The sequence below is a fragment of the Amphiura filiformis genome, chromosome 5, assembly GCF_039555335.1.
Source record: "Amphiura filiformis chromosome 5, Afil_fr2py, whole genome shotgun sequence".
NCBI lineage: Eukaryota > Metazoa > Echinodermata > Ophiuroidea > Amphilepidida > Amphiuridae > Amphiura > Amphiura filiformis.
The window spans coordinates 1,729,056-1,751,863 of NC_092632.1; the positions used below are offsets into that span (position 1 = coordinate 1,729,056).

General features: G+C 35.8%; 1 protein-coding gene and 1 long non-coding RNA gene across 2 annotated transcripts in view; both read right to left on the minus strand.

Annotated features, from left to right (window-relative positions):
- Window positions 1-457: 457 nt before the first annotated feature.
- LOC140152456 (uncharacterized) lies at window positions 458-4,103 on the minus strand. The gene is made up of 3 exons (XR_011859022.1): window positions 4,015-4,103; window positions 3,424-3,460; window positions 458-2,886 (listed from the first exon to the last, which is right to left on the minus strand). It is a non-coding gene; the product is annotated as an uncharacterized lncRNA (long non-coding RNA).
- Window positions 4,104-7,534: 3,431 nt separating this feature from the next.
- Window positions 7,535-22,808, minus strand: part of LOC140151729 (uncharacterized) — a 49,332-nt gene continuing 34,058 nt past the window's right edge. Inside the window, exons 12-23 of the mRNA XM_072174067.1 lie at window positions 20,910-20,985; window positions 18,464-18,626; window positions 17,733-17,791; window positions 16,033-16,144; window positions 15,021-15,124; window positions 13,702-13,807; window positions 12,826-12,976; window positions 9,940-10,009; window positions 9,334-9,400; window positions 8,535-8,620; window positions 8,186-8,318; window positions 7,535-7,585 (exon numbers count right to left, since the gene is read on the minus strand). Of these exons, the coding sequence (XP_072030168.1) occupies window positions 7,535-7,585; window positions 8,186-8,318; window positions 8,535-8,620; window positions 9,334-9,400; window positions 9,940-10,009; window positions 12,826-12,976; window positions 13,702-13,807; window positions 15,021-15,124; window positions 16,033-16,144; window positions 17,733-17,791; window positions 18,464-18,626; window positions 20,910-20,985 (1,178 nt within the window). The remainder of the gene's footprint in view (window positions 7,586-8,185; window positions 8,319-8,534; window positions 8,621-9,333; window positions 9,401-9,939; window positions 10,010-12,825; window positions 12,977-13,701; window positions 13,808-15,020; window positions 15,125-16,032; window positions 16,145-17,732; window positions 17,792-18,463; window positions 18,627-20,909; window positions 20,986-22,808) is intronic.

Genomic DNA, 22,808 nt, shown 5'->3' on the forward strand with positions numbered 1-22,808 from the left:
TATATAAACATTATGTAACCAGAGGTTTACGGTGGTATAAAAATCTCAACTCTTTTGAGAAAAGAGAAAATTACTTGTATATAAACATTATGTAGCCAGAGGTTTCCAGTGGTATAAAAATATCAACTTTTTTGAGAAAGGTGGGGGATGAAGCTGTGGATCTCAAAATGCCCCTTTAAAAAACATAATAAACTAAGACTGTTGCACAATACCTAAATACATTTTCAATATAATTATTGCTTTTTAAAACATATATGATCTGCATCACATCAATGATATGAATATAAGGCACAGAATTCTAAGGCACAAGGACACTTAATTGAATAAAAAATCCTCACATGTATATCTTTCATAACAAATCTACAATATAGCAGACATAGTAAATTTAAAATCTACAAATTTATAGCTTTTATGTACATTTTGATCTTTTTCATAATACAAATAATAATATTGTTGATGTTGTATTCAATAAATATATGTCCAATTAAATTATTTTTACCTTGAATTTGAGGATGCCAAAATGCACTCTCCTAAAAGTAGGACTCTGCTTTCATAGTAATGTTTTCTAACTGACCAACATTGCCTTCACTATCATGATCTTAAATTCTATAGTTCACCCATATTATCTGTTGTTCACTATGTGCTTTGAAACTAACTTTGATGAATTATGCTAATAGTATTTTATACTCACATTTATTAGTTCTAATTGGTGCAAGGTGTTTTAGATCTGCATTCATGATTAGTATAGGGTTTGATGATCAGGGTTATGAACATTTTCATATTTATGGGTATGGTTAGGAATAGGGTTAAGAGAGTTTAGGTATTTTGACACATTTCCTGATTATTGTTCCTTTTCTTCAATTAGGGCTAGGGATAAAGCAAGGCTTACTCCATGTAAATGTGGATTTATAAATTAAAATGGGTTGGTGTTCTGACAGATTTCCTGATTATTTTCCTTTATATTTAGTTAGAGCTAGGGTTAAGGATAATGATAGGCTTAAGGCACAGGTTTTCTCTCTTTAAATGGGGTTGTATATATTAACATAGATCAGCATGCCCAAACTGTTTACATATTCTGATAGATTTCCTGATTATTTTTCCTCTTATTTACTTAGGGCTAGGAACAAGGTTAAGAATGTGATTTAAGGCAAGAGTTTTCTCCATTAAATGGGCATTTATACATTAAAGTTGATTAGGTGTATGTCCAAAATTGACTGGGTATTCTGTGCAAGATTACCTTCTTTAGTTTCTTCTAAATACTTGGGAAAACTTTTAGGACAACATTATGATTTCTCATTATTTACCCCCTTCTTTGAATAATTCTTGATATATTCCAATGTAAATGTACTCCTTTATATGTAAAACCATGAATAAATTAATAAATGGTGCTTGAATGCTATACAATGCCATGTCAAATCCAACAAATAAGCCAAAAATTGTAAATTGTTTTGTAAATTAATTTTGGTTAGCATCAATCAAATCTATTCATTTATCCAAGGTAAATATTGAAGCTTCTGTTTATAAAGGCAATGAGTATTTCCAAATTTGTAAAATGGATACCAAGTGTATTTTATGCAAAATAGGCTGTGCTACCTTTATGGTTTGGATTGAATACTGGAAATTACAAATGCCATGTCAAATCCAATATAAATATTCAAAGTATTTTTTTTTTCTATTTAACGTTTTAGACTAAACTTAAATAAGTATTGAATGGATAACTGCATTATATCAACATTACATGGGTTTATTAGTTATCACAGTCACCTTTCTCTTGAATTTGGCAATAGATGAAATTTAGGCTATCTTCTTCAGTTAATTATGAAATACATTATTTGACCTTCTTTCGTATGGAAAGCTTCAACAAGTGCTGTGTTAGACTTGAAATTTGGTATTCATATAAGGTTATTTATTCAATTGGACATATATTGATGATAACACAGATAGAAAGCAGCACCTAGTTTAAGGCACATAGTGGTTTGTTAAGGCACACACATAGCATATTTACAAAATTTATATATCGTTATTAATTTGGCAGACGACCGAATCCTTATACGTCTTTTGGTAAATTCATGTTACACATGAATTATTCTTAAATTAGCCAACAAGGGATCAATGCTTTAGATAATAGAGGGCAATATCTCAATTTTTAAACGGTGGTCAGAGTGATAAGTAAAAGAGGGCGGCGTACAGGGTTAGCTACGGTGCAGCGCAGTACAGTCTGCCGAATTCATAACGATATATTCTATCCTATCAATTGCATTTATATAGTACTGTGAAATACCTACTTTATGCCCAAGTAAATCTTTTGTCTAATTAACCCACTCATAGCTGTAGCAAGCTGAGAAATTTTTATGTAACATTAGACTGATAATAAGTACAAAAAATCTTACATTAGCCACCCTCATTTTTGATTGCCACTCCCATATCTTTAACTAGCCTAAAACCTGTGCAGATAACATGTGAAATTGGATATGCTGTGTAGCACTACTCAAATGGCCCATTTTGGGCCTTTTTGTTTAGAATTTATAATGATCTTTGATGAATGAAAAGTTTTTAAAATTTTAATTCCTTTGTTTTTAGTACTACATCATTTTCAATTGTTTTTTAGCTATATATTTTTTCCGCAAGAGGATTATGATCACTTTCAAAATATTTACATCAATAATTGTCAAATTTTAGCAATTCATTAATCTTTTATTGTCTCTGTGTATAATACATACTCACAGTGCAATTATTATTTAGTACATGATCATTCTCAATCATGTTTTTGCTTTACTTTTTCCCTTTAATCACACTACCTGTATGATGAATATGACCATATCTTCCTTCCTTTCATTCATCGCTATGCGAGTTCATTCCTGCATAGTGTTTACATTGTTGACTTGCCTGTATATGAACAGATACAATGTTTTATTAGTCACGAATACTTTATCATGGTGATCTATGCTTGGGGCCAGGGGGGGGGTTCTTGATTTTGGATTGGGTAGGCATGTTCGAACAAGGTGGTTAACTTGAAATTCCCTTGGAAGGTTATTTGTGAAATGTCTAGGGTGTGTGCTCTTGAAGCTGCAAAGTCCCTGAGTTGTTGTTAAATGGTTTATGGAATGATGTGGGGCCACAGTGATCAGCGACAACCTGTAAAGTGTGCTGAGGCTTGTGGATCAACTTCTAGGCGTTGTGCCTGTGCGTAGCGCACTATAAATCACTGCACTTTTTTTCAGCTGAGGTTCAAAATGCATACACAAAAAATATATAAAATTTGATAAAAAAGAGACCCAATAATATACTCATTTTCTATTATTTCTGTTCAGAATTATGCTAAATTTGCCCAAATATTTGCAAATCTTTGTACATTTGTGACAATGTACAAGTTTCTTTTCCAATGATCTTTACACATGTTGAATTGAAGTAAACTACACTTACCAAAGTCACTTGTCTGTGTAACTGCACTGTCTGGTCCCTAAAAGGAAATAAATGGTAACAAGACATGCTGTTAGACAGTCATAGCAGCAGTACAAGTATAATGGTCTACTATTAATACCAGCCAAATTCAACAGCTTATATTATTCCAGATCCAGCCATTTTCAACCATCCCATCAAAGGTGAACAAGGTGCAGACAATTTTGGAAGTCCAAACAAAATTGACTAATCATTCATCTGTGTTGGTATATTGAATGATTAAAGGTTAAACTTTTGATACAAACACAAGGCATAATTTATTCCTACCACGAGGGAGGAATAATTTCTTGTGTTTGTAAATGTTTTAAACTTTAATCAAAGTTAACTAATTTTAGGCTAAATTGTGCACAATTCTACTGGATTTTGAGACACAGAAAACAATGTTTAGCTTCTTCATGTCAGACAATTTTTTGATGAATAATTCAAGATTCTTGACTAAAACTTGAAGAAAACAGGAAAAAGAGGGGTTTCAATCAGAACATTTAAGATGTACGTCAGAAAAAAAAAAAATCTTTTCGGGGCCTAATTGTATACGTCCAGATTTGTGTAACTTACCATCATCTTGCGGAAAAAGCTCGGTTCTTCTCCTGCCCCAACAGAGCCTGATCTCTTCATCAAGTTAAGCTTCAGAACTCTCTGAACCTGTAAATCAACATCATAACATTCAGTCATTTTAAATCATGAAAATCCATCAGATGAGATTTACGGTAACTTCTTTATACTATACACAGGAATGTAAACAGTAACAGATCCAACATCCTATGACATCATACTGTCAATCACATGACGTCATCAGTCAAGAACATCCCGATTGTAGACAAGATATCATCACAGCATCACCATCTGCTGAAGACGCTAGTCGGACTAGTGAAAACGTTCCATTTTAGCGAAAAATAGTGTAGTGTTGAAGTCAAAACTTCAGTAACAGATCCATTTCTTGAAAATTGATCTGGCCCTGGTATGTGGCATTCAACATTTATGGGGTCTTATCCGGGGAATGAATAGTCTCTGGTACGGTTTAAAGTGGTATCACCCCCTTTTCATTTTTGCTCTTTGTATGCTGAAATTCCATCATTCAATTCCAGACATGAATTTTTTTTTACATTTCCAGAATTTTTTATAGCCCCATTGCTGGATATTTCTTAACGATTCCATCCCTGTATTTGCATAGGAAAGTGGCTACAACAGACTACTCCATAGAGCATCTCATTTTCACTATTTTAAGGGATCTAAAATGAGCGTTTATTGCGTTTCGACAGTATTTTTTGTGGGACATGAGAGCACCTCAGACCTATCGAATTGCATTCTGAATACTGAAGCATGTCTTTCTGATATCAAATAATTTTCATTTTTGAAAATCACAATATAATACAAATTTTATGACAAATTATAAAAATTTGATATTTTTCAAATTTTGATATATAACAGTCCTCGAAGTAAATTATATAAATCTAATGATATATTCTTAAAGTGTATGTAGGGAGGAAAAGCCGACGGTCAATTGAAAATTTTAACCTTTCATATTGAAGATATGGATTTTTTCCCCAAAAAGACCTAATTTCTTTTGGTGTTTTGGGAAAAAATCCATATCTTCAATCTGAAAAGGTCAAAATTTTCAATTGATCGTCGGTTTTTCATCCCACCTACATACACTTTAAGTATAAATCATCAGATTTATAAAGTTTACTTCAAGTACTGTTAAATATCAAAAATATCAATTTTAATGATTTGCCATAAAATAAAGTTAAATGACAAATGAAATTTTTGCATTTAATCACAGATTAAGATTGGCAAGGCGATAAAACTTTCTTGGTCCATGTAATCAATTGGCTGGTTTAAGTGCCTGTTATTTTCCACTGGCATTATTGATTGATTGATTGATTGAATTGGTTTCAATGGGTTTTCAAATCATTCTTATGTGTGCTGTTGAGTAGTGAAGTCATATCGGACTAGTGCTCCAAATTTTTAACTACTGTAGGCATACACTGCCTGGATAAATTTCTTTGTTGGAAGTTGATGGAAACTAATTTATTATTGGAGTGACCATATACTACCAAGGAATAGAAATTTAAAGGAGATTAAATAGTAGAAGTAGTGGTACAGGTAAATAATCTGTTGGGTAAATCATGAACTTATAAATCATTTGTTTCATATTTGGATTTATTACGTGCTTTGAAGATTCTCAGAGAATTATGAAAGATGCTGGGCTCATTTAGCATCTACAAATCTATAATTTGACATTGGAAAAGATTGAGATGCTGCAAGTATAAATAGACCGGTCTAGAAACATAGATTATTGTGAACATTCATTAAGTTTGTTGTTTTAATATTTATTATAAGAATTTATCTTTTTAGTATGATATTGGCAAGAGCTATGTGTGAAGCAATAAGCATCAGTATTCGAGACTACATATAATAGCCACATCAGTTGAGTAGGTAATAAAGAAACAACAAAACATTGGTAAGTTTGAAATGACAATATGTTATATGTTATATGTTGTCATAATTTATTTGTCCTAGTATTTAGTTTAACATCAGGCAGTGTAGGGCAGGTTTTCGAGTTTGAGTTTTATTTGTTTTCTGTGTCCGAGTTCAATCTTAAATGTGTATTAAATTACGAATTTCAAAAAATCAAAATTATTTGATATCAGAATGACATTCTTCGTATTCAGAATGCAATTCGATATGTCTGATGTGCTCTAATGTTCCACAATAAATACTGTCCAAACGTTCATACCCCAGCCCTTAATGTGCAGTTGTTAATCTCAAATAAGAGAAATTACCAACTGTTCAGAACAAATAACTTCAACACTCTACTATTTTTCACTAGCTTCAGTGATGTTGTGATATTCCAATTGTAGTAGATAAGATATCATCATGGCATCAGCATCTACTGATGATTCAATTGTAGTAGATAAGATATCATCATGGCATCAGCATCTACTGATGATTCAATTGTAGTAGATAAGATATCATCATGGCATCAGCATCTACTGATGATTCAATTGTAGTAGATAAGATATCATCATGGCATCAGCATCTACTGATGATTCAATTGTAGTAGATAAGATATCATCATGGCATCAGCATCTACTGATGATTCAATTGTAGTAGATAAGATATCATCATGGCATCAGCATCTACTGATGATTCAATTGTAGTAGATAAGATATCATCATGGCATCAGCATCTACTGATGATTCAATTGTAGTAGATAAGATATCATCATGGCATCAGCATCTACTGATGATTCAATTGTAGTAGATAAGATATCATCATGGCATCAGCATCTTCATCAGATGGTGATGTTGTGATATTCCAATTGTAGTAGATAAGATATCATCATGGCATCAGCATCTACTGATGATTCAATTGTAGTAGATAAGATATCATCATGGCATCAGCATCTACTGATGATTCAATTGTAGTAGATAAGATATCATCATGGCATCAGCATCTACTGATGATTCAATTGTAGTAGATAAGATATCATCATGGCATCAGCATCTACTGATGATAATGCAGAGTCTTTATTATTTCATCTACCACTAGGAATGAATATCCACTCGTATGGAAAATAGATACAAGTAGTACCAGAAAATAATACGATAAACAAAAATATCGCACTTTACATTGCAAATATTACACAATCTGATCCAACCAGCCAATGGAGGTAATTGCTGAAAAACCTAGCATAAAAATGTGGCTGCAGAATTATAGTGAGTTTTTACAAAGCCAATATTCCAGTGTACTTGGTCCATATTTTTGTTTGTATCTCAATTTCATTCAAAATTGTCATCATGGTAGGAACCAGAAAAGAGGACACATTTTTATACCCGAGGCCCAGATATTTGGCCAAATTTAACACAATTTTGAAGTTAATTATTTGGCAAAATTGGGGGTATTTGTTTCAAAATATTTTAACAATTATCCATTTTGATACCAAAGTTGACTTTGACAAATGGGCCATATTGTTGACTCGAAAATGAGACCCATATTTGCGGTACATCCCTGTATTGTCATTTGTACCGAGTACCCCCCCCCCCTTCCACCTTCTACACTTTCAATCTAACACTCAACTTACCTCTGCATTAAACACAATATGGAACACAAACAAGAAAAAGCCCTAGGGAAAAATAGACAAAATTAGTGTCAGAAAATAATACGATATACATTGTTAAAGCAATATTGTAATATTTCCATTCAAAAATAGATTTTATTTTTCTCCACATAAAATGTAAGCTTTCACTATCGAATGTCCCCATTTAATTTCGAGCAGAACAAAGAAAATCACTATTTTATTCCAGGGCCTATATCAGTCCGTGTATCAGTCCGTTGATTGTTATTGATTGACAAAAGAGGACATTCTTAGCTTCATAAACACTTAAATTTCTCAGACATGAATAGTCAACTTCTGATGCCCAATTTTTCATAAAAATCAGAAATTATACTGTGTTACACATCCAGATTGCACAAACAAATTGTGCTGCAGTCTGTACCAGAAAAGGTGGTGTTCTTAGCTTTATAGTCACCAAATTTCATTGTGACATTTAGCATCAACTTCTGGGGACAAATTTAAATTATCACATGCACATTTGTACATATGTGCAGGTGGGACTTTTTTGACCAGGCAGGAGTATATGATATACTACCTTCTTGCTAGCCAATGTAACTGTCAAAGTTTTAATTTGTCCCCAAAGCAACTACACCCTGCTGGTTTACTAACCTGTAATCCATTGCATATGGCAAATATGTACATGAAAGCCAAGCCTCCAGTGCCTGGGATGTGAGCAAACACACCAAAGAACCAGGTCAACCCCAGCAATGGTAACATCACTACCATAGCCTTCAGTGTTGACCTACAGGGGTCAAAGGGTAAAAAATAAGTATTAGTCTAAAATCACTTTAACTTTAACATGTAAATTCTAATGTTAAAACTGTTAATGAAATAGACCCTTGGTCTTAAGGTAGTTTTGATTATTCAGAAGGTAAAAATGTAGTCATCCACTATACAATTCTTGTAAATATATAAGTTTACATCCTTAAATGACTCTCAAACACATGAAAAGACTTACTTCATTTTCTCCTTGTCATCTTTGTCTTTAAAGCTTTTCACTGATGTGAATGCTTTCATAGCCATCACTATCACCACACAGTTAATCTATAACAATGATAGAAGAACAATGTGTCAAATAAAAGAAAATACAATCATGAAATAGCTATGGGCACAGTGAAAACAGAATTGCAATCATTAAAAGTTATAGAATTTCTTTGATCTGGTAATCAGAAATGTGATTTAGTGGTGTGCGCCCTTAATCTTGTGAGTCCTGTTGATGAGCCAATTACCAATTAATGCATGTGATTGAAAATGTAATCCAAACAAATCACTTGTTTTGCCAGAATTAACATATTTGTCTCCCTGAGTTACAATACAAGTAGGCCATCGGTTTCACAATGCCGGTGCAGCTGATCCCTGTGTGAGTAGTCGAGCTTTTGTCAGATGTGTCTCTGACTTTACCAGATTTGTAAGTTGCACTTAATCAGAAATGTCTGCTAAACAAAAACAAATCATATTTAACTGAACTAAATGTTGTGAAAATTGTCTACGAAATTTGCCAATCCCTCACTATTGATAAAAAATTAAGAACCCCAAGGTCAGAGCATTGAATTTGGTGTAATATAGTGCAATTATGCATTATACTTCTGGGATGGAAGTTGGTAGGTGGCGTAAATGACCATGTTTGTGCAGGCAACTTGGTGATCATGAATACCAGGCTATCATTTGATGTGTTCCTTTTCTCTCCCTCCCTCAAATATCATTCCAAATACACAATATTAGTTGATCATGAAGAAATATAAGAACCTGTAACTTACAGCAATAATGGCCAGGACAGGTCCAACAAAGGCCCAGGCACCACCATTATCTATGTTCAACCAACACCTGAAAATAAACAAATGAAAGGTTGTTATTTATTACTACAATCCTAGTAGAGCCTTCAGGTCCAGTTATGATGAGCCCATCCATCTCCTCAAGATTCTTCAGCTCCTTTGTTTTATAAGCATTCATATTCAGAGTGGTGTTGTACATCTGATTTTAAATGCTTTTCAAAACAACAAACAGTGATTTATACAAACATAAGCAAACATATTCCTTTACAAGAATTCCTTGACCACTGTGGCACAAGGCACACTATATGAACCAAACCAAAAAGACTGACCTCAGTCACATTTTGCCTCATTTGTTCGGCTCAAAATTAAAAGGGGACATATCTGACACTGAAAACTAAAATTATGTGGAAAAGAAATATAAATATATTTCTTATGGAAATGTTACCATATTGCTGCTTTAAGTGACATTCATAGAATGGTCTGTTGATATGAAATGCATGCATCATCTTTTATGGGTTCTATGAAAGTTTAAAATTGCCCAATAAAAATGTTGAGCATCAAACTGTCTTTACAGCCAATCAATCAACTTACAGATCGTCTCTTCCACCGTATGCTTTGATGTTTATACCAGCTGTTGTTGTCACCAGGATTGCAGGGAAACCTGTACACAGACAAAATAAGTGAGTATTATCAATATTAGCACACTTGATAACACTTGCATTGTCAATATAGGTAGGTAGATAGTAACATGTGTTTCCAAATACTATATTCAGACATGCCAACTTTGAAATCCAGATTTCCATTCTCAGAATGTGTATATGAAGCGGAATACTTTAGAGGTATAATTTTTTATGACTTCAACTGTTCTGGATCATTTGCAGGTTCTTTAATTTACAAGTTAAAATATATTTTGTGGATTTTTAAAATCACACTTTTAAACTTAAAGGTGAAAATGGCACTTTGGTCCATTACTTGTGACAATGGCTCAGAAACAGAAGGCCCTATGTCCATTCCAAGAAAAAAGATGATTTAGTCATACTATATAATCATAAGATGAGGCCTTGCTATACTAGCTTATAACTTTGAAATAGGTGGGTTATGGTGATGAGGCTTCATGCTACTGGAAAGAAAATGTAATTCTGAAAAATGTTTGACACAAAATCTCATTTTTGAACAAATTTGAGATGAGGCCTTAATTTTAAGCCTTCATTGTCAACCAAGTTAAGTGCAACCTCATAAACAATAGTTGCAAAAGTGAACTTCAATAGACTATTCCATTTCATATCCATACACCCCTCTGGAAGACATGACCTTAATCTATCACACAGGAGTGTGAATTTCAAATGGGATTACCTGAATATCCTACACCCCCCTGTGTGGGAGATTAAGGTCAAGTCTTCCACAGGGGGTGAATGGATATCAACTGGAATAGCCCAAATAGTCTAAATAATAAAAAGCAGTCTTTCTATATATTTCATTTTCAACCTGAACATTTCAATCTGACTCCATACCCCATCCCCACTTGCCCCATCCCATTGACATTGGATCTCATGGCTAAACACAGCTTCACTTACCCCATCCAATAAGACAGAACCATATGATATTGGCATCAGACCTCACAGCTAAACACAGCTTCACTTACCCCATCCAATAAGACAGAACCATATGATATTGGCATCAGATCTCACAGCTAAGCGCAGCTTCACTTACCCCATCCAATAAGACAGAACCATATTATATTGGCATCAGACCTCACAGCTAAGCGCAGCTTCACTTACCCCATCCAATAAGACAGAACCATATGATATTGGCATCAGATCTCACAGCTAAGCGCAGCTTCACTTACCCCATCCAATAAGACAGAACCATATGATATTGGCATCAGACCTCACAGCTAAGCGCAGCTTCACTTACCCCATCCAATAAGACAGAACCATATGATATTGGCATCAGACCTCACAGCTAAACACAGCTTCACTTACCCCATCCAATAAGACAGAACCATATGATATTGGCATCAGACCTCACAACTAAACACAGCTTCACTTACCCCATCCAATAAGACAGAACCATATGATATTGGCATCAGACCTCACAGCTAAGCGCAGCTTCACTTACCCCAACCAATAAGACAGAACCATATGATATTGGCATCAGACCTCACAACTAAACACAGCTTCACTTACCCCATCCAATAAGACAGAACCATATGATATTGGCATCAGATCTCACAGCTAAGCGCAGCTTCACTTACCCCATCCAATAAGACAGAACCATATGATATTGGCATCAGATCTCACAGCTAAGCGCAGCTTCACTTACCCCATCCAATAAGACAGAACCATATTATATTGGCATCAGACCTCACAGCTAAGCGCAGCTTCACTTACCCCATCCAATAAGACAGAACCATATGATATTGGCATCAGATCTCACAGCTAAGCGCAGCTTCACTTACCCCATCCAATAAGACAGAACCATATTATATTGGCATCAGACCTCACAGCTAAGCGCAGCTTCACTTACCCCATCCAATAAGACAGAACCATATGATATTGGCATCAGACCTCACAGCTAAGCGCAGCTTCACTTACCCCATCCAATAATACAGAACCATATGATATTGGCATCAGATCTCACAGCTAAGCGCAGCTTCACTTACCCCATCCAATAAGACAGAACCATATGATATTGGCATCAGACCTCACAGCTAAGCGCAGCTTCACTTACCCCATCCAATAAGACAGAACCATATGATATTGGCATCAGACCTCACAGCTAAGCGCAGCTTCACTTACCCCATCCAATAAGACAGAACCATATGATATTGGCATCAGACCTCACAGCTAAACACAGCTTCACTTACCCCATCCAATAAGACAGAACCATATGATATTGGCATCAGACCTCACAGCTAAGCGCAGCTTCACTTACCCATCCAATAAGACAGAACCATATGATATTGGCATCAGATCTCACAGCTAAGCGCAGCTTCACTTACCCCATCCAATAAGACAGAACCATATGATATTGGCATCAGACCTCACAGCTAAGCGCAGCTTCACTTACCCCATCCAATAAGACAGAACCATATGATATTGGCATCAGACCTCACAGCTAAGCGCAGCTTCACTTACCCCATCCAATAAGACAGAACCATATGATATTGGCATCAGACCTCACAGCTAAACACAGCTTCACTTACCCCATCCAATAAGACAGAACCATATGATATTGGCATCAGACCTCACAGCTAAGCGCAGCTTCACTTACCCCATCCAATAAGACAGAACCATATGATATTGGCATCAGACCTCACAGCTAAACACAGCTTCACTTACCCCATCCAATAAGACAGAACCATATGATATTGGCATCAGACCTCACAGCTAAGCGCAGCTTCACTTACCCCATCCAATAAGACAGAACCATATTATATTGGCATCAGACCTCACAGCTAAGCACAGCTTCACTTACCCCATCCAATAAGACAGAACCATATGATATTGGCATCAGACCTCACAGCTAAGCGCAGTTTCATGTAGAGGAAAAGTCCTTGTGCAAGCATCCAGAAGAATACGGACAAGTACAGGTAGTGTATGAACACAGAAATCACAAGGCAAAGTTTCTGTTGAAGGAGAAATAATATGAGAATAATGATTGCAAATGCTGTTTTTGATCTCAAGACTAAGAGTCCATACCACCAAATAGAAGCCAATCAGACCATCTTTTGCCAAATTAAGGTTTTTTTGCTGAAGATTTTTGAATTATCCTCCATTTTGATGTCAGTTTTATTTAGTAGTGCTTATCATTTAGTAGTAGGACATTGAGTATTTTTTATCCTTTGAATGCTATTTTTCTGCTATACTATATGGAATCATCTGGTAGGAATCCCTTTATCTTTCATGTGAACACCAAACAGCCTTGTCTTTGAGGTCCAGCCATGAAAACAGGAGCAACTCAACCTATTGTTTCACCTAGTCAAAGTGGCAAGTTAGTTAGTTGCTAAATTCAGCCACCACCATAGATGTCTCTAAGAACTTTCGAAGGCAAGAAAGTTTTTGTAATGCCATTTTTGTACACAAACCAATGGACCCTGTATTTTGTTGTGTGATACCCCAAGACAACATGCAAAACCTAATGTTCTTCAATATGTTTTCTACTAACATTTAGCAATACATGTTTTATTGGAGGTCACAATGGTTGAGAAGTTGAGGAAAAGTTGGCTATCAAAGCCTCAACAATAATAAAGAAATCACATGCATCACACATATAGGTCTTTCAAGTAAAATAATGCACAGCTCTTGTCATTTTTCTTATTTTCTTCTGTGATTTATTTGGCTTTATACTTACCTTGTTGACAGCGGCCTTTTCTACAGCAGTGATAAACACCAATTGTGCACAAAACATAGCTATACTCAGATGCTTCAAAATTGAGATACGTGTCCCACGCAGCTCTCTGTATAAGATAAATCAAATGAGTAAATCAAACACATGTCTCAATGATTTGTAAATATGAAAGGTTTTAATGACATAAATCAACTTACTAATTAGTCTTTATAATTAATTTATTGTCAGGATGTTTTGGGTTTTAAACAGTCAGCACTGAAAAATAATTACTGCAGAAAACAAATCCCAAATATTTAAAAAATTTGGAAAAAGAATAGAAAAAGCCAGGCTTTTAAAATGCACAAAATGTATCTCAATCAAGGGGACAAAAGTGTTAGCACACTCTGATTGTACTGTATTGCTCCCCCAATTCAATCTTGGATAAGGCCTATGTAATGAAATTATTAGTTTCCCGTCACCCACCCGTATCACCTTTTCAATTTGACCAAAACTCTCATTATTTTCATAAAAAAGTCAATTATCTGAAAATTGAGATGGAAATAATCAAAATTGAAATTCTCAAAATGTCTGACATCCCCTGCTGATCATAATCAACAGTTTTTCTTAGTTGCATGGTAGGTAAAAAAATGGTAGAGGATGTGGTAAATAATGGAAATTTAAAGATTTCCTCATCATGTTTCTAGCAATGCTGGTGATTATAAAAATTGCAAATTTCTTTTCATTTTAATAAAAACAAATCAAATCTTTTCTCAATCTGTTGCAAAATGTCTGTTATGATGATCTAAGCATTGATACCTGTTTTGAGATGGTTTGTCATCAACAATATAGGTAATAGCCAAGTAAATGAAAGTTTTGACAATAATGAAATTTTCCAAAATAATGAATAATGAAATCATGACCTTATATTTCACTGAAAAAAATGTGATGGGAAACTAATCATTTCATTTCATTAGCCTAAGGCCATGTTGTCATCAAGTCTGTGACACCCTTTAAAATTTAAAGATCAGGTGGGCTAAAGGGAGGACAGAGTATTCATGACACACCTGTATCACTTACTTTCATACTATTGTTATGACATGCATCTGAAATGTTTAGAGCAAGTGTGTAACCTACGATTTTGCTAATTGTAGCTCTTAGCGACCCTGGAGCACACTCCTTAACTCTAACACCATGAAGGGGTGGGTGATGATTGGAGGTGCCCTATGTGTTGTTCCCCACCCTTCCACTGAAGTGAGGCACCCAATCTGTAGTGTCATGTGGTATTCAGGGGGTTGGGGTGGTTTAGTATTATTGAGAGAATTTTACAAGTACAAATCTCTTACCTGAATATGAATAGAATCAAGATAGCTATGAATAGTGCCACCAGTGAGATGGATGTACAGACGATGGTCAGTATAGACAGGTTCTGTGAATCCTGCTCAGATATCTACACACATAAAATATCAATATTTAGTGTCAATTTAGAAACAAATTATGAACTATTTCCTAAATTGTATCAATGTTTGAATTGCATAAAATTATATATCATTATTTAGTGTCAAGGCTGTGGAACTGCTTTATTTTTCTAAATGAATATTATCAATATTGCCACCATTCTTGGCTTGCATTAAATCACTAGCAGACAATGACAAATTTGTAAAAAAGGTTTCACAAAAAGTACTAGTTATGCTCATACCATAGTAGTCACAGTCAGTGACAGATAACTCATTTGTGATCAAACTTCAGTTGTGATTGTATTGCGCTACCAGTATTTCACTTGTGATTAGCAACTGTCACCAGGAAATTGCCTCAAAGTCAGCTGTCAGTGATTTGATGCCAGGCCATGCTAGTGATAAATCGGCTATTGCTTTTCCCATCAAGCCACAAAAAGACACAAAAAATATCATCAAAAAATACCACATTTTGGCTATTCCTGATGAAATCTAACACCCCCTATGGACGACATGACCTTAATCTCCCACACAGTGGGTGTAGATTTCAAATGGAATCACCCATCCAGGTAACCCCATTTGAAATTCACACTCCTTGTGTCAAAGATTAAGGTCATGTCTTCCATAGGGGGTGTCTGGATTCCAACAGGAATAACCCATTCATTGCAACAGCTTTAGAGCAAACAGTATGATACAACCGTTACTATAACTTTTGCAATAGGCACAATGAGCAGAATAGGTGAAAGACTACTTTCACACAAAAAAGGCAATCTTAGCCCCCCCCAAAAAAAAAATTGCTTTTATCCGAGGGTTTTACTTGAGGCAATTTGGAGAAGGAACAAGCTTGATATGAGGGGAAGGGAAATACCCTGATTCTTTACTGCAGACTCTATGACATACATACCTTGAGATCAGTGACAGCCATGAGCACAGCAAAATTAGTCAAGTGTTCCGATTCACATTTTACGTTGTTTTCATCGACTTTAATGGTTGTCACACCATCAGTTGCAAATTCTCTGTTAACAATCAAATCAGATGTCATTAGAAGCTTAATTAACAAGCTAAACTTGGAGATGTTCCATTAAATACATTGTGATTGCTACAAATCAAAGCACACAAAGTGTTTATGCACTATATCACTCCCTTGATCCCTGACCTCCCTATTCTCTTGGTAGTAATTGCCGAGTAAACAATGCAAATGTAGGGTTACTTGTGACTCAAAGTATTTGTTAAGGCAATGTCTGTCTGATCTTAATGGAAGTCAAAATATTTTTGCAAAGAAAAAAACAACAAATTCCTGATGGAATCATTTTTTCAACAGCATGTGACCGTAATTAAGGGGCATGGTCAGATTTTTCATGTTCTGTTTTCTACCTTAGATTATGGCTTACCGGAAAGAAAAAAAGCAAGGTACACCAACTTGACGTGGGGGAACAAGTAAAATACGTACTAGACAGTATGAAGGAGGGGGGCAAAATAGGCATTAGAAGAAAAAGTGTACTAGAACAAGCGATGAAAATCACTGAGCACATAAGACAAAAACCAAACAACCAATGTAGGCCTAAAAACAGGCAAAGTTCGGTGCAGAGTGCCAAAGTTTAATGGCCAAAAATGGCCAATTCCAGAACCCACCCACGTAGTGGACATGCTCTCTTACAGTAAAGACATAGCTTATAGTTGCTCTGGGCTTGTCTTGTTTGCTACCTTTTACTTGCCTTCAGTTTTTGTCTTGTATTTGGTTTTAAACTACAGCATGTAGTTTTCGTTGTTTAATTTAATATTTTCTCGTCTGTCCCTGAAGAAGAGCAGTTTATCTGCTCGAAGCGTCGAGTTGATTTTTTGTCTGTTAGGTTTTGTTTGTCGACTATGTACACAGTGATTTTCATCACTCCAGTGTACTTTTGTACTGTTTTCCTGACACCTCTGTTCTAGTACACTTTTTCTTCTTGTTCTAGTACACTTTTTCTTCTAATGCCTATTTTGTCCCCCCCTTCGTACTGTCTAGTCCGTATTTTACTTGTTCCCCCACGTCAAGTTGGTGTACCTTGCTTTTTTTCTTTCCAGTAGTTCATATATTCAAGGTATCCTCTTGTATCATTTATTGATCCTTGATGTGTTTTGTGTCCTCGTCCGTTGGATTCACCATTACCTACTTTTTATGGCTTACCATTAAAACAATATGTTCCAAATTCTTAGTTTATGCTCAAGCGGTTTTAATATGAGAAGCAAATATGTGCATATATAACAACAATGCCCACTAGGATAATACATATACACTTACGGTGTGGTTACCACAAATCACTACGTTTTTGTTTACACCATTTAAACAAAAAATATCCCGGGCATTAAATTTCACTGGAATAATGAGATAAATATGAACTTTCTTCTGATATCAAAATCACAATTTTGATGAAGAAAAATAGGGGAGAGGCTGCCAATCGGGTCAAGGACCTTTAAAAATATTGTTTGTAAAATAAAATGTTTTACTGACTGGCCACCTGTTTGCTGCAGGACATATGTTACTGGAAACACATAAACAAACTTGCTCAGCCTTATAATCCACACACAAAAGTGACTCAATAAACTTGCAAATAATGAACTTACCCTTCCGCATTCAGATAGCCACAAGTTGGTACTGGGCAGTTTTCCCGGTCTTCACCACTCTGAAAAAACAAGAATCATGCATTTAGTAAATATGTAGTACCAGGCAGGTAGTACATTAATTGGGGCGTAAAATGCCCGTAAAATGCACCGGCCAAATTATGCATTCAGAAAAGACAAGCTTGTGAAGAAACATAGGAATAGATGAATGGATAGTTTATGTCAACTAGCATTTTGACATTTTAGGAACATACAAACAAGAAAGGCGGCTCATTTTATAGTCCTCATGCAAAAAATTTGATAATTACTTTCATATGCCTATCTAACTGGTTGGTGACATAAAAGTTTAGTTATAAATCTGACCAGAATTATCATGTTCTTATCTCCCTAATGAATGCAAATCGAGATCATGAATTAACAAGAATTTCATGGTACAAAATACCTGTGCTCTATACACACTCAATATATGGTCATAAATTCACACTCATCCTTTTCCTCCTCTGCCAAGCTCATAAAACACATCTTCGCTGTCGTAGTGCATGTTTGTAACCATTGGTTACTGGTTCAAGACTGGGCTCATACACCTGTTCCGAATTTTGATATGCCATAGGCTTTGTGTTGTGATCATTTCGATCAGTGGTTCGTAACAAAGAAAGCGTGAGCCAGTTGACTTAGCAACGGTCATATTCTAACATGCACTACGACAGCGAATACCTTTTTTTAAGAGAACATACCAGTTGTAAAATGGCAGGAAATGTTATCGGTTCCTTCAATTTTGCACCAGGTATATTGCCGTCCGCATTGATGCTGAGCAAATCACTCGCCAGCTGAGGCACACATGCAGATGTTGATGTTGAGTCTTCTCTCTTTCTTCTCCCTGAGTTACCTGTGTTAGATCTGTCCATTTGTCATGAAAAACAGTGTTGTAGTTCAAGGAATAGAAATAATACCCATAGAAAAAATGTCATAACTACATAAAACTAACACTTTTTAAAATGATTGATTTTGGTGACTTTTTGTTACCTATTTATTTCTTTTTGCTTGTCTTCATATTTTACAATTAATTTGTGATGACATAACACTTGTTATTTAATTTCATAATCAATGTTTAACGCGGCTGTCTACTCTAGACATTGTTTTTGATATGTATGTAATTCAATCGTTTTGACACAAACCAAAACACCTTTATAACATTTTAAAAACATTTCTGTTTGCTGCAGAATTATTTGTACACAAAGCTTCTTGTTTTCCTTAAATGATCCAAAATAGTTTTGACATTTTAAGATGATTCTCTTTGACTCAGCTTTATTGCTACACTTATATCTATTCATTGGTTCAATTGAAGTTCAGTAGTAACAGGCCTTGCCGTCTAGATTTCAAAGGCGAGTGGTCAATCGCTCGCTACCTTGATGCTAGGCGAGTAATCAAATCACTCGCTAGTGGTTGAATCACTCTCTAGGTCTGAAAGAGCAATCAGTATGACACACTTAAGCACTGCTGACATCCTGTCTTTCAGAAATCAAGACGAATTTATTACGATAAATTGAATACATTGGAAGTGCTAAAACTTGAATGTAATTTAGATTCAGAGTGGAAAATCGTTTCGCTAGAAATTGAGTTTGGGTGAGCGGTGGCGGCGAGGCGGCGTTGGCGAGCAAGGCGAGCAGTGGCGGCGAGAGCGATCGCTCGCCTCAAGCGGCAAGGCCTGTAGTGACAACAAACTGCCCTTGTACACATGTGTTTACACAATGAGCTATCAACATTATGTGCATGATTTGACACTGTGACCAGTCAAATACACACCTATGTCGCTACCAAACTTGAGGAAAACCAATGTATAGGTCATTTTGCTGTGATGCAACTATACTATGATCAGCTCGTAATAGGTGAGGATTATTGGGTTTTTGATACGTAAGTCCCAACTTATGCCCGCATAAATTCACAAAAGCATGTATCAGTCACGCAATACACGCAGTTTGTGTAGGTGCTGCGCCCAACTGTGTGCATACACCACTCTGTATCAATCCATGATGTTATCAGTCCCCCAGAGATGTCAGTCAATGATGTCAAAAAATCCTGAAATGGCAAAATATTTCCGGAACAATGTCCTTTGCCTATACATTTGTACAGGATCATCCGAGTAAAATTTTCTGAAATCAGGAAATTTCCTGAAGACTGGCAACACTGGTCCCCAGTGGCCTAGCCATAGCTAGGGGTTGTGGCATCTGGGACAAGGATACAGAATGGCACCCCAAACTTGTACAAAATATTTTTTGCCGACTGAAATTATTGTTAATGTTGAACTCAACTTGGGGGTGGGAATGGATGGGGGTAAAATTTGGTTCATTGTCGTGCAACAGACAAAAATGGAAGAAGCAAATTGCAAATTTTGGTAACATAATATAAACAAATTTATTTTAAAAAGCGCAGTGATTTATAGTGTGCTATACACAGGAACAAGTTGATCCACAAGCCTCAGCACACTTTAAAGGTTGTTGCTGACCAATACAGCCCAACATATTAGTCCATAAACCATTTAACAACAACACAGGGACTTTACAGCTTCAAAAGCGCACACCCTAGAATTCTACAAATGACCATCACAACCAGGATCAGCTCCACAAGTTCTGTATGGGTTACAACAAGACAATTAGCAGTAAGTTCCTTGTCAAGGGTAATTTCAGGCTAACTCAATTTCAACACAAGTGCATAATAAACCACAGCCAAGGTTTGAACCCGCAACCTCTCGCACCATTGAGCTTATACTTGACTGCTATATTATAGCAGTACACACAAAATTTTTTTAACCAGAGGCGATTTGGCACCCCCTAAGATGTAATGCGGTTCCCCCGAAAGACGGCACCCAGGGCATGTACCCCCTCTTACTACGCGGCCACTGTGAGTCCCACCTATTACAAGCTGATCAGTGTATAACACTTTGTATCCTCTTTCATGCTATTTTGTATGAGCCCATTTATGGAATTCAAGAAGAATTATATCCCTATTGCTTGTAAGTTACACCCGAGGGGCAAGCCAGGAAAATGAGACAAGAACTCAAACCAATCAAAACCCCAGAAAGCCAGAGCCAAAAAATTAATTCAAGAGTATCTTTCGCACCAATAAAAAAAGATACAATTAAAAACATAATATAAACACAAACAGTAGATTTATTTGACTTACCCTGTTGTGGGCACTTTAACTGAATAGATGCCTTTGAGTTTAGAATAAAGAAACTTAACCACAGATGCCGCATTGCCTGTAATACAAAGTCAAGATTTAAACAGTTAACTGCTCTTCCACAATCATAATAGCTTTAAGAATGCACGTATTGTTGATAGAATATCTAGCTTTTATCAGTTATGCCCATGCAAGAGGACTGTTAAAATTGGTCGTACTTGCTGTCATTTCTTCTCCCAGTGTCTCATTTAAATCAATAATATACTAATGTAATTATTCTTTGCCAAAATATTTGAAATAATATTAGTAATAACTGTCAGGAGGGTTTTCTGCTCATTTTAAGCCGACATAATAAGATAAAATGATAGAAACCCACTTGCTATCTTAGCTGCTTAACTATGGGGCTCTATGGGAGATTTAATTTTGTAATTTCTTGGGCTTGCATCACATATTTCCAATCTTCACATGTATTTTAATACAATTAAAATTGTGTCTCGCATTGTCTTACACCCTACCAGGGTGAATCATATAGGCCATCTCCTTTCTTCGTTGTTTACAGTCCCATTCAGTGATTCCAGCGAAAGTGTAAAAAAATTAAAATTGTTTATAAATTGCTTAAAAGTGAAGGATAAGTCATTCAAATTATCATTTGGTATTTTTGAAATGAAAAATTTAGCAAAAAACACAGAAAACAGCAGTATTGACAAAGTTGAAGCCCCATTCAAATACATGCACCTAATTTATATACTGTATACTGTCAGTATATAAATTACACATTCATGTAAAATGCCTTATTTTGTCTTAAATACACGGTTTTCGGCTAACCATTGGCAGGCTATGTTGGTACATCTATGACAATGAGAAAGGTTACAAAATCTCAATTTTGATGATTAAGTGAGCTGTGTACCAACTGTGAACTCAGGTTGTCCAGTGGTGTAACTTTTAACCAGTAATCTTGAGGCACAGGGTTCAAAACCAGCCAAGTCCAACTTTATTCTGCTCTCTCAACTTATCATATGTCTGTTTGCCCTAGATTCATAAAGCCTTTAAATATATTTTAGTAACCAAAATATACAAAGAAAACTAACCAGTTTCTCTGTATATTTCTGAACAGTTTCTTGGTATATATTGTTTGTTTAGATCATTTCACCCCAGCGTAAAACTTGCGCTAGATGTATTTTGCGTGCATCATGTTTTCATTCATTCACCTGAAGATCACAATTGTGTGAAACACTGTGTAGTGAAATGTTATAAAATCTGTGTATAAATTTAAATATCTCTACCATTTATTGGTATTGAACACTGTATAGGTGTCTCTTATAATGTGAGTATATGGTCCTCGGCCACACAGCAAAACTGTTCATGGCTCTAACCAGCACCAGAGCAGAGATATTAGAAATTGGAATTGTCACTTCATCTTAGGGCTGGATTGAGATGGTAGCACACTTAACTTGCAATCCAGGGGTTGCTGGTCCGAATTCTGCTTCAGCCAAATTTTCTCTGCTCCCCTTTTAAAAATATATTTTACTTGCATCCAACACATAATGCTATCTTGAGCTAGCCTTGAAATTCCCATGGGAAAGTGCAAATTGTCCCGGTTTCCCCCGCAAGAAACTTGGGGAGCTGATTCTGGCTGTGATGGTTATTTTGTACACTGACTAGGGTTCTCCGCCTGTATAGAGTTGTGCCAATGAATAATGCTAAATGGTTTATAAGGTGTGTCTTGGGCAATATTCATTAGTTCCTGCATGCCCTCTATCACACGGTAGAGGTCTGTGTCATTATGCAATAAGCTTGTTGAGGTGCTCACTAGAGGAGGGTAAGTAGTGTGTTGTAAGCGTAGTGCGTAATACGCCACACAGTACACGTAACTGAATTTGTAAACAAGTTTCATTCATTTTA